Raw genomic sequence first — 13,500 nt, 5'->3', positions numbered from 1 at the left:
GCAACGATTTTGATAGCACACGCAGTGCAAGTGTTATATATCCTCCTGAGTCCCTGAGGCGTTTATAAAGGATTTAATCCAAATCGAATTTTGAATTAAAATGGAATACAAGAATGTTACATCTGCATACATCTGCGAAAAATTCAAAGGTGTATGTGAAGTCTCCAATCCGCATTGGGCTAGCGTGGGGACTATAGCCCAAGCCCTCTCGCGCATGAGAGGAGGCCTGTGCTCAGCAGTGGGACGTATATAGGCTGAAATGATGATGATGATGATGATGATGATGATGACAAGAATGTTCCAATTTCTAAACTGCAATAATGACAAGACAAGAGGGACTCAGGAGGTTACGTCATAATTTCATTGAAGTTTGACGTTTAAAATAACACTTTCACTGCGTGTGCTATCAAAATCGTTGCAGACTTGTCTTGGTCTAACTCTAGGTACTAAGGTATCTTTTCTGTACTAAAAGTTCAGAACGTTGATGAAACATGCCCACAATTTTGATAGCTACAATCCATCAGGACCAGTTTTTGTCGATATAAGTCACAAAGTGAAAATTAGGCACCAGGTGGGCTACCAATCTACTTACACATTTTCTGGCATAAATAGTAGGTACGAAAATATGGGCTCACATGTTTTTCCACGCCGTGAATTTACTTATTGCTACCTCCCCCCCACACGTACTTCGTACAATGGGTATTTTCATTTAAAAGTGTACCTACCATTTACTTAGGTACCTACCATTTACTTTTTTTTCGAAAATCCATCAACTTTTGGGTTATATTTACTCACAATCACAAGGACTATCGATTTAAAAAGAAAAAAATATGTGCCAAAAAAATGCAGTTTTGTAACGCATTTTCACATACATTTTCTATGGACTGTTACAAAACTGACACCCAAAATTTGTATGAAAAACTGGGGACACTTTTTTCCTTTGTCTCATTCAATAGTTCTCGTGAGTCGGAGTCTAAATAACTCAAAAGTTGATGGCTTTTCGAAAAAATAAATCGTACCATTTTTTTCTGAAAACCCCCACAAAGAAAAAGAAAATAGCTGTTCCAAATTTTATATTAAAGGAAAAAATGGAAAAATTACGCTTTTTTTCCTTTAATATAAAATTTTGAATATCGCTCGCAGACGTATCTGCATGTTTAAAAAAAATTTAAATAGTTGTTGTTCTCTATAGATAGTCTAGTACTTCCATCAGGTGTCATTGACCTTCATCATTATTATTTGTTATTTTAGAGGTTAGTAAATTATAAGACCACATTATTGGTAGCCATCTTTTATTAAACAAGTTCCAAATCCAAATTCGACCATAAACTAAAACCATAGACTATTACCATAACGTAACATTCCTCTCCTTCACAGAATTATAACTCAAAGAGTAAAGTATATAGGTATTATAACTACAACTATAACTAAGATTCAATTAGTCTCGACGGAGCCTTGACTATTCGTCCAGACCTCGTCTTATACAAGTCAAGATTTGGTTCCGGAGTATCATTGATTCCAGTAGAGCTTTGACTCGCTTCACTTGTATCAATGAGCTCCTGATCATCAGTTTCTTCTGCTTCATAAAAGGATTCACAGTCGCTATCATTACTATCATAGTTTATAACATAAGAGTTAGGATTAACAGACTCATTTTCAGTACAATTAGTTGACTCATATTCATTTATATTACGCAAATGTTGTCTGTTTCTCCTATATTGGCGACCTTGTTCATCCTTTACAATATAAGAACGAGGGAAGTCAGCCTTCTTTACAACACTTCCTTTTTGCCAGCGATCATCTGACATCTTTTTCTTAAACATGATACCCTGACCTATCTCTAATTCTCTTCGAGACCTAGCAGTTTTATTGTAGTGGTTTTCAACCTTATGTTGCAACTCTTTATCTAAGAAATAATTTCTAGTATATATTTTAGGCTTTAAATAATTTGCAGACACAGGACAACGGTCATTAAGGTTCCGATTGAACAAAAGATTAGCTGGAGAAGGGCTATTTTCCTTCGGACTATTTCTGAAATTTAATAACGCAATATAAGGATCTGTGTTATCCTCTTTACATTTTTTTAGTATAGATTTGACAATTTTGACCGAAGATTCCGCTAAACCGTTCGACTTTGGGTAGTCAGGAGACGAAGTAATATGCTTAAAACCATATGCATCCGCAAATTCTTTAAACTCTTTACAAGAATACTGTGGACCATTGTCACTTACAATCTCTAAAGGACAACCATGTCTAGCTATCATAGACTTAATATGATTGATGATAGTCCTTGAAGACAAGTCATTTAATCGAGCAACTTCAAAAAATTTACTGTAATAATCTACAACAACCAGATAGTATTGTTTATTAAATTCAAAAAGATCAGTGCCTAACTTTAGCCATGGTAGTCTAGGTATGTCATGAAATTGAATTGGTTCTTTAGTATTATTTTTCCTAAATAAGGCACATGTTTGACAGTTGTTGCAGAGTTCTTTAATTTGACTTGTCAATCCAGGCCAAAATAGAACGTTTTTAGCTCTCCGAAGACATGTATTTAATCCTAAGTGACCTTCATGAATAATTTCTAGCATCATTTTTTGTAATGCTACTGGAATCACAATAAGATTATTTCTTAAAATTATCTGGTCGACTAGGGACAACTCATTGCGAAAATTCCAGAAAGGTTTTACTAATTCATTTAGGTTATTCTTAGAATTTGGCCAACCATTATGTATATAGTCTTTTAAACAGGACAATGTGGCATCCTCGTTCGTTTTCATGGCAATGAGTTGTCGCTTGTCACTTGAAATAGGCAACGAATCTATCATGACCTCAACATGACAAACAATTTCTTTGTTGAATTCTTCATCAAATTCCTTCGTTTCATCATTCTTGTCAACTAGGAAAGAGCGACTGAGAAAATCTGATATATACATTTGTTTTCCAGGTACATACTTAACAGTAATGTCATACCCTTGTAATTTAAGCATCATTCTTTGTAGTCTTGCAGGTACTAAAGACAGGGGTTTTTTAAATAAAATTTCTAATGCCGAATGATCGGTTTCAACTAGGGTATGTTTTCCTAAAATATACTTATGGAATTTGATGCATCCAAATACAATAGCAAACATCTCGCGTTCAACCTGGGCATAACCTTTCTGACATTCAGTTAGTGCCTTAGAAGCGTATGCAATAGGCTGTCTGTCTTGTAAAAGACAAGCGCCTACTCCTTCCGAGCTGCAATCTACCGAAACGACAACATCTTTATTACTGTCAAATAATTTAAGCGTGGGAGCGTTTGTTAATGCCTCCTTAAGTTTATTAAAAGCATTTTCATGAGAAGGAAGCCATTTAAATAATATGTCTTTTTTAAGAAGCTCGCGCAACGGGCTTGTAATAGTCGAGTAATTGTTGATAAATTTTAACAAGTAATTTGTCATTCCTAAAAATCGTTCAAGTTCTTTCTTATCATGAATGCATTTTAATTCGGAAATGGCCATTACTTTAATTGGATCAGGTTTAACCCCTTGGTCACTTACAATCATGCCAAGAAATGAAATTTCTCTACACAGAACTTGGGACTTCTCCCTATTGAATTTGACATTACATTCTTGAGCTCTTTTCAATACATTTAGTAACACTTTATTATGTTCTTCCACCGTGCTGGCATAAATTATTAAATCATCGACATAAAATTGTACATTATCAATATCACTAAAAGTCTCTTCCATGCGTTCCTGAAACGCTTCTGTTGACACAGAAAGTCCAAATGGCAATCGTTTATAGGAGTAGTTACCAAATGGAGTAGAAAATGTGCATAACTTTGAACTTTCTGAGTCAAGTTGTACTGTCCAAAACCCACTGCTACAGTCAAATTTAGAAAAATACTTAGAGCCTGATAACTTATCTAGTATGTCATCAACCGTTGGCAATTGCTTGTGTTTTCTGATAATGAATTTATTTAAATACCGAGGGTCAATACATACGCGTATTTTATTGTTCTTCTTTTTTGTTACAACAGATGAGTTGACCCACTCCATCGGATCCTCATTTTTGGTGATTATTTGCTGTCTCACCATATTGTCCAACTCGTCCTTAAGGCTCTGTCTTAGTGCTATAGGGACCCGACGAGGTGGATCGGCTCTGGGAATTGCATTTTCCTGTAAAACAATTTTATAGGGTTTTTTAAAACAGCCTATACCATTGAACAAATTAGTATACTCTGACATGATTCTATTTGTGTCAGTGTTATTCGAGACATTTATAGTATGAACCATGTTTCTAGTGACTAATTTAAGTTTCATGCAAGATCTTAAGCCTAAAATTGTCATACAATCTGTGCTCACAATAACAAAATCAATGTTATCACACTTTCCATTCTTGAGATAAGATTTAATGGTGCACACACCTTTGACAGGTATGCACTTATCATGAAGTGTCACTAATTTAATGCGCTTAGTAACTATAAATCTCTCATCAAGGTTCAGCGACTTATAAGTAGCTAAGGACATGCAGTTTACCTGCGCACCAGTGTCTAGTTTGACGTTTATAGACTTATTATTTATAATCATAGTCTCAATCCACTCACATTCGCATTCACACTCACTGTTGATACAGCCAACGAAGAAGGACTCCTCGCTGTCGTCTTCGACCTGCTTCTCTGTTATGGCTGCAACCTGTTTGTTTCTGCAAACCTTCGCAAAATGATTAGGAATACCACACTTCTGGCACTTGCAACCTATAGCTGGGCATTGATGCGTGCGATCCCAGTTATTGCCGCAGCGATAGCATTTTCTTGTCTTGACGCTTCTTGTTTTTGAAGTATTGACATTGTTGACGTTATGTACTGGCGCAGTGCTGACGTTGAGCACGGAGGTGGCAGCTATCTCATTCGTTAGTTCCGTAACTTGCTTTTGAGACAATTCCGCAGCTCTGCACATGGTGATGGTCTTCTGCAGCGTCAGATCCTCCGTGCGCAGAAGCCTCTCCTTCATAGCGGTATTAGCTAGACCTATAACGATAACGTCTCTCACGAGTTCCTCTCTCTTGTCACTGAAGTTGCATGTCATACTTCTGTTCTGAAGGTCAGTAAGGAAATCGTCGAAGGACTCTGTAGCTCCTTGTGCCCTTGTAAAAAATTTGTGGCGTTGCATCGTGATGTTAACTTTAGGAATGAAATATGCATTAAATTTCTTTAGGACTTCTTCAAAGGTTTGCTTTGGCTCCAAATTAAACGAATTGTATATTTCTACACCCTTGTCACCCATGTTATGAAGCAGCAGAGCTGTTTTACGGTCATCGGAAACAGCTTCAAGGTCCTCGGCAAGAAGAAATATTTTAAATTTTTGGACCCACAATTTCCAATTCTCTTCCATAGAATCCGTGAATTCTAATGGTCGTATGTATGAGTAAGCATGTCCCTGCTTGTGTTGTGGACATTGTGATGCCGGCGAATTTGCCGCATTTGGTGAAATTTTACTTGACTCACCCATTTTTGTATTTCACACTTATTATTTTATACTTCTGACACCATATTTGTTATTTTAGAGGTTAGTAAATTATAAGACCACATTATTGGTAGCCATCTTTTATTAAACAAGTTCCAAATCCAAATTCGACCATAAACTAAAACCATAGACTATTACCATAACGTAACAATTATAACTCATCATTAGGAGCCCATATTGTCCCACTGCTGGGCAAAGGCCTCCCTCTTATTTCCCCACGTATCCCTATCTCCTGAAGTCCTCTGAAGTCTGGCGTTTGTAAGGCGGCACGGTAGACCTCATTGACCTTAAAGTGTCGATTCGATACTATTCCGAAATGGCACTTGTGTAGAGAAAATTAAATTACTAAGTACTTGCACGAAAAATGGTAATAGAGTTCAAGGGGTTATGAAACTTATGAAATATAACAGAATATCAGATGGATAAATTATTAAACCAAATTCTAAGTAGGTACTGATTTATTTATTTATTTAAATGAATTTGATGGAAATAAAGCTTTAAGACGGAATGTAATGGGCGCCAAATTGTCACGTAAATATTCCTAGCCCGGCTGTGGGCTTCACCCTGAGGAAACTCACGGACAATTAAAGTTACTAAATTAACTAAACACTGAAACTTACCAAAAGCTCAAACAGGTGCTAAACTTATTTCCATCAGCTATTCAGGGCAGTAAAGGATATTCAATGAAACGTTAGTTTTTGTGACACATCATTTATTACTAATTTGAAACACGGCAGTATTTCTACATGTAAATCATCAAGCTAGCATAAGCACCTTATATTAATATATGCCAGGCGATAGAGCTGGGTCGTGCCAGAAATGGTTCTAAAATGATTTACAAGCAGACCTATCTAAATTTGTTAGTCCCTAAATTATCATTTGCCATCACATATGATTCTACTAAATTCTTCAACTCTAAATTTGGAAAATTGCTTCTAGGATGGTAGGAAAGCGTACACCAACCTCATAACAAATGTTCCACCGGTTCAAGCCCGACGTATCATCCTCCGCTGTGCCGGAGCCGATTTTGCAGCAGCAGGAATCTGACCCGACACTGCAGAGCGCCACCGAAGGACTAAGGTCTCAGTTTGAAGGTGACGTCTCCTCCATCCAGCAGAAGAGCGAAAACCTCACGGCGAACCGCTCCCCAGACACACTTGAAGTTTTAGGAATATGGACAGACTTCCATACTCTGATATGTGACTGAATTCACATTTGTAGTTACATAAAAACTAAAAATCCCGTCAGCTGAAAGAAACATTTCAAGATTAATAACTAGAAGCATGTGCTCTGCTAATCTAAGAGACATTATATGATCTAAGTTTCTCACCAGCTGGAAATTCCTAGAGTGGACTCATCTCACAGCTCTGATACTCCCTCCCGACCACATTGTTTTACCAGCAGACTGGAAACAAAACGAAATGGTCAAACAAAGATTCAACAAGGAGTTGCATCTGAGGACATCCATATATTATCATAATCTACTTACTGTTTGTGGCAAAAATAACAACTGCATGAGCTCCCTAGCTCATGGATGCAGCGGCTACTGCATAACCAAGCCTCTGATCGATGCTACCAGAGCATGATGTATTACGCTTCACTGTTCTATGTATGAAAGATGCCCATCCAGGGCGAAAACCAACCAGGAAATGATCTCAAGCCTAACTATCCCTGGGATGACACAATTAAAATAACAGTAACTAATGAAATTTATGGAATAATTTTATATGTAAGTCCAACATATAGAAATAACTCATATTTAATTATATAAACATATTTTAACCTTTTCTTGTATTTATTTATTACGATTTGATATAAATATTTAATTAATATTATTCCATAATTTTAGGATTTATTTGAAGTAGCAACACCATCTGATTTAATTAGTTTTTAATTGGCCAAATGGCTGTCATTCGTTTTGTTGCTACATCAATGACTTTCTTGCCATGAAACAAAACTATATTATATTCGAGACAATCCTAAAAACGTTAAACTGAATTACACATGCAAAGTGCCGTGTCACACTTTATAGCACAATAAAAAAGTACAAATGGCGAACTTAATGCCTTAAGGTATTCTCTACCAGTCAACACAAAACAGAGATTACACATAGGTACATATACATAGTTATGGATACCGTCCTAACACAATATTGGTCGCCTTCAGTTCAACGAAAATTAACATATCAATTTATATTCAAATTTCTTTATGAGGAAGTTCAGTCAGTTCGGAAATTATCTTAGTTACCAGCGGGAAAAGGTTTGAAGTGGAAAATAGAAGCAATCTATAGCTATAATGTAAGTTAAAGTCAGGTCGTTCAGTGACTGATCCAGGCGGTTTTGTATTTGGTCATTGGTTACTACCCGAAAATGTATAAATAATTTGTTTACTTATTTAGGGTTCCATACCCAAAGGGTAAAAACGGGACCCTATTACTAAAACTCCGCTGCCTGTCCTAAATACAAATACTAAAATGTATGGAACCCTCAGTGGACGAGTCCGACTCGCACTTGTCCGGTTTTTCTATTACCTAATGATATATTAGGCTTTAGTTTTCGTTGCTAGAAATTGTATTACGAAAAATCAGAGCAAAGTAGACGTTTTACATATAAAAATAATTTAATGTCGTTTTAAAATGAGTGCGTAACTTCGATTTTTTAACTTATGATTCTTATTAATTACTTTTATATTAACTGACATTCCAATTTGCAAAATGCGACTATGTAGTGTGTGTATTTAGCTATAAGAAATGTTTTGACATAGGTATTATGATTTGCATGGTAGTTTATAAATTTCGGAATATTTGTTTCCACCATATTTTGCATGCCAGATGTTGGTAAATTGTGTGAACTTGTAACTATCATCTAACTAGCTGTTGCCCGCGACTTCGTCCGCGTGGAATATTATCTTCAACATTTTACATCTTTAGTACCTATAATTTTCATATCCAATCAATGTTGAAATTAAGTACTTTTCCTTTTTAGCAAGTTGTATGAAGAATTAAGTCAAGTGGATTTTGATGTTGGTTGCTGAAATTACTTTTCTTGTATTCTCATAATAGGTACCTATGCCCTTATACAAAGATTCAAGTTCCGCATTCCGCACTCACAAAATATCTGATCTCCATATACAAACTTTCAACCCCTTTCTCACCACCTTGGGGGATGATTTTCAAAAATGCTTGAATTAGTTTTCATGTTTTTTTAATTTAGTACCTTTTTTTTCAAAAAGTTAAAGTTCCTAGCTTACATTTTTTATACCCCAAGACGAATTTTCATCCCCTTTTTAGCCCCCTTAAGCATTGAATTTCCAAAAACGTTGTAATTTTTTTTTTAATCGGCTGTTAAGTCTTTCTAAGAAGTTTCAAAGCATTTGTATTGGATTTAAACTTTGAAACCCATTTTAACCCTGTTAGGGGATGAATTTTACAAAACGCTGAAATTACTTTTATTGTCTTCTAATAGTATCCTCAAATACAAAGATTCAAGTCCCGCGCTCGAAAAAATGTTTTATATCCATACAAACTTTCAATCCCTTTTTCACCACCTTAGGAGATGAATTTTCAAAAACGCTGGAATGAGTTTTCTTGTATTTTAATTTAAAACGTTTTTACAAAGTTTCAAGTTCCTTGCTTAAAATAAAATTTGCACCCGCAGACGAAATTCCATCCCCTTTTTAACCCCCTTAGGGGTTGAAATTCCAAAAACGTTGCAATCACTTTTTTTTGTAATCGGCTATTATGCCTTTCTAAGAAGTTTCAAAACCATTTGTAATGGATTCAAACTTTCAACCCCTTTTTAACCCTGTTAGGGGATGAATTTTACAAAACGCTGAAATTACTTTTCCTGTCTTCTAATAATATCTCTAAATACAAAGATTCAAGTCCCACACTCGAAAAAATGTTTGATATCCATACAAACTTTCAAGCCCTTTTTCACCACCTTTGGGGCGTAATTTTCAAAAACGCTGAAATTAGTTTTCTTGTATTTTAATAATATATCTTTTAACGAAGTTTCAAATTCGTAGCTCAAAAGAAAACTTTAACCCCATACAAACTTTCATCACCTTTTTAACCCTGTTAGGGGATGAATTTTACAAAACGCTGAAATTACTTTTATTGTCTTCTAATAATATCCCCAAATACAAAGATTCAAGTCCCGCACTCGAAATTTTTTTTGATATCCATACAAACTTTCAACCCCTTTTTCACCACCTTGGGGGATGAATTTTCTAAAACGCTGAAATTACTTTTCTTGTATTTGAATTTGATACTTTTTTACAAAGTTTCAAGTTCCTAACTTAAAATAAAATTTGCACCCGAAGACGAACTTTCATCCCCTTTTTAACCCCCTTAGGGGTTGAATTTTCAAAAACGTTGCAATGACTTTTTTTGTAATCGGCTATTATGCCTTTCTACGAAGTTTCAAAGCATTTGTAATGGATTAAAATTTTCAACCCCTTTTTAACCCTGTTAGGGGATGAATTTTACAAAACGCTGAAATTACTTTTATTGTCTTCTAATAATATCCCCAAATACAAAGATTCAAGTCCCGCACTCGAAATTTTTTTTGATATCCATACAAACTTTCAACCCCTTTTTCACCACCTTGGGGGATGAATTTTCTAAAACGCTGAAATTACTTTTCTTGTATTTGAATTTGATACTTTTTTACAAAGTTTCAAGTTCCTAACTTAAAATAAAATTTGCACCCGAAGACGAACTTTCATCCCCTTTTTAACCCCCTTAGGGGTTGAATTTTCAAAAACGTTGCAATGACTTTTTTTGTAATCGGCTATTATGCCTTTCTACGAAGTTTCAAAGCATTTGTAATGGATTAAAATTTTCAACCCCTTTTTAACCCTGTTAGGGGATGAATTTTACAAAACGCTGAAATTACTTTTCCTGTCTTCTAATAATATCCCTAAATACAAAGATTCAAGTCCACCACTTGAAAATTTTTTTGATATCCATACAAACTTTCAACCCCTTTTTCACCACCTTAGGGGATGAATTTTCAAAAACGCTGAAATTAGTTTTCTTGTATTTTAATAATATGTCTTTTTACGAAGTTTCAAATTCCTAGCTTAAAAGAAAACTTTAACCCCATACAAACTTTCATCGCCTTTTTAACCCCCTTAGGGGTTGAATTTCTCAAAATCGCTTCTTATCTCTTGTACACTTTATAAATGCAATCTGGTCTGGTGTGCAAATTTCAACTTTCTGGCTTTTGTAGTTTCGGCTCTGCGTTGATGAATCAGTCAGTCAGAGTCAGTCAGTCAGTCAGGACACTTGCATTTATATATATAGATTACTTCTATTATGTACCACTTTTTATGCAAAATAAAGACATTGATTGATTGATTGATTGATTGATTGATTGATTGTATAGAAATAAATGGCTAGATTCTATAAAATAGCTATATTCGTGTGATCTCAAATTAAAACCCTGAACAACGGAAGAAGAGTTCCCGATGCATTTGAATCATTAGGTTTAACCGTTGAAAGTAATTTACAATCAGAAAACTTCTAAAAGCTAAAACCTTTTTTAAATAGCTGAGGTACGTGATGATCATGTTAATTTATTTATTTAATTAGATGTCTGCCTCAACTCTTCACCCTAAATGTTAAAAAATATATTTTTTCTTTTTCTCCAGATAAATGAGACAACGCAAAAGCATGAAAGGTATCAACGCAGCTCCACCGTAAAATATTAACATTTTGCTTATACCAAGTCCTTTACAAGAATAACATAGAGATTTATCATATGAAACGCGGGTCACGACCCTTGTTCTTTGCCTTGGTAAGCCTCAGAGGGCTTACCGCAAACCACGTCCGACGTGTTGCGTCCCTGTCACACTTACGTACGAATTTACAAGTGCGACAGAAAGGCAACACGTCGAACGTGGTTCGCGGTAGGCCCCCTGTTTCAAGGCGCCCGTCACCAGCTTAATTTGATCCGTCAAATCACAGAAATTGTACAAGGAACTTAGTAAATGTAACCAGAGTAGCAGATCTCTTTATATTGGACGGTTGTATGAATGAAAATGTAGGCACACCGCCGAGGTAGGTTGCGTATAGTGAATTTTTGATAGTGGTTGAGATCCATTTTGTTGGATTAACAACGTTAACAATGTCGGAGTGCGTGAAATTAATAATGAGACGTCGAAATGAAAAACCGGCCAAGTGCGAGTCGGACTCGCGCACGAAGGGTTTCCGTACCATTACGCAAAAAATGGCAAAAAAATCACGTCTGTTGTATGGAAGCCCCACTCAAATACAGTGAAACCTGGTTAAGTGGGACCTGGATAAGTGAGAAACCTCTATAGCTGGGACTCATGGTGCGGTCCCGACACTTTAGCACTGAATTACCTCTGTTACTGAGAAAAAACGAACCTCTATAACTGGGATTCGTTGTTGTGATTTTATAGTCACATTTACCTCTATAATTGAGACAGAGAGTGTATTTTACCTCTTTTACTGAGACTATATTTATAAGATTACATTTTCCTAATTGTTTTTTAGAATTTTATAGGGAATTGACTTCTGTATCTGAGATAACGTCAATCTATGACCTCTCTAACTTGGACATCATTGAACAATTTCCGTGTTCTTACTAACTCTTAGTCTATCCATAAATTCCGCATTTGCTTATTGTGTCTAAACAACTTCAAGTTTGATTTCGTTAATTTATGTAAGTAGTTAAAACTATTGAAACGAAAGCAGAAATTTTGATAAGACACGAAAAAAAATTTTCATTTATTACATTTCTAATACGCAATGAAGTCCGTATCAAATTTAATTTAGAAATATCTATCTTTTGGAGAATCATTCAAAATAAATTCAAATAAATATTTCAACAGACTTAAAAAATAATTAGGGGAAGGATTATTTTACCTTATTTATTTTTAAAGATAATTACTAAATACCTTATTAACCACCTCTATAACTGAAATATACTCCATTCTCACCTCTATTAATGGAACCCTCTGTAAATGAGACAAAAATTTATTTGTACCTGGCTAACTGGGAGCCTGTGTAAGTGGAAAACCTCTTTAAGTGAGACAAATTTGCTCGTCCCTTGAGATCTCACTTATCCAGGTTTCACTGTATTTAGTTTTTAGGATTTTTTGTTACAGCGGCAAGAGAAATATATCATCTGTGAAAATTTCAACTGTCTGCCTATCACGGTTCATGAGTTACAGCCTGTTGATGGTCAAACAGACAGACGGACGGACGGACAGACCGACAGCGGAGTCTTAGTAATAGGGTCCCGTTTTTACCCTTTGAGTACGGAACCCTAAAAATGAAGAAGTAGAGGTAATGGTATTACGAGTATGTACCTAGAGATATCCCCTAGGTACATCTTGCTCGCCACAGTACATGCGTTTGAAACTGATGCGTTTGATGCGTGAGTAACTGGGTTTGTGTGTGCATATGAATGAATAACTCGAATCATATTCACAATGGACTGACTGATTTGAAAGAAGTTTCTTAGTTACATTGAGCCAAGCGATCAAATACATAAAATACCGCAGTTCTCGTATTTTCCTCTTCGTAAGTTCTCGTAGACTGTAAATGAACTAAATAGGCTTTAGATATTATGATATCATTGGCCTTTAGCTATTGTAGATGGCGTTATTATATTCAAATTTCAGTTTTCTGCATCAAGGCATTTACGGCATGTATATAGGATACATCACCATCTTGCACTCTCTCAAAGTCAAGATTAGTTTGCTCTGTACCTTAATAACCTACGTTAATATCTCGTATTTATGTTAAAACTGTAACGCGAACAACACGCGAACGCGAAAGCGATGCGGCGCGGGGTGAATCAATCCGTTGATACCTATAGAAGTGTCCTACGTGGGCTATCTCGTTGCGAACGCGAACGCCTTGGGCCCGCCGCGTCGCGTTGCGTTCGCGAGTTGTTCGCCTACGTAAGACGCAGCGTAAGCCGCGGAAAATTCCAGCTCCCGAGCAATATTACATACA

At 35.9% G+C, this 13,500-nt stretch overlaps 1 protein-coding gene across 1 annotated transcript; it reads right to left on the bottom strand.

Moving 5' to 3' along the window:
- Nucleotides 1–3,437: 3,437 nt before the first annotated feature.
- LOC134671807 (uncharacterized) lies at nt 3,438–5,250 on the bottom strand. The gene is made up of 2 exons (XM_063529633.1): nt 4,589–5,250; nt 3,438–4,160 (listed from the first exon to the last, which is right to left on the bottom strand). Coding segments are annotated over exons 1-2 (567 nt in total). The 5' UTR covers nt 5,154–5,250; the 3' UTR covers nt 3,438–4,158.
- Between the last annotated feature and the right edge of the window lie 8,250 nt (nt 5,251–13,500).

Source organism: Cydia fagiglandana, chromosome 16, assembly GCF_963556715.1.
Source record: "Cydia fagiglandana chromosome 16, ilCydFagi1.1, whole genome shotgun sequence".
NCBI lineage: Eukaryota > Metazoa > Arthropoda > Insecta > Lepidoptera > Tortricidae > Cydia > Cydia fagiglandana.
Note: the sequence above shows the minus strand (reverse complement) of the source record. Positions and strands in the feature narration are given on the sequence as shown.

Coding starts and splice junctions, on each gene's coding strand:
- LOC134671807 (XM_063529633.1), bottom strand. CDS start 5,153: ATGCAACGCCACAAATTTTTTACAAGGGCACAAGGAGCTACAGAGTCC.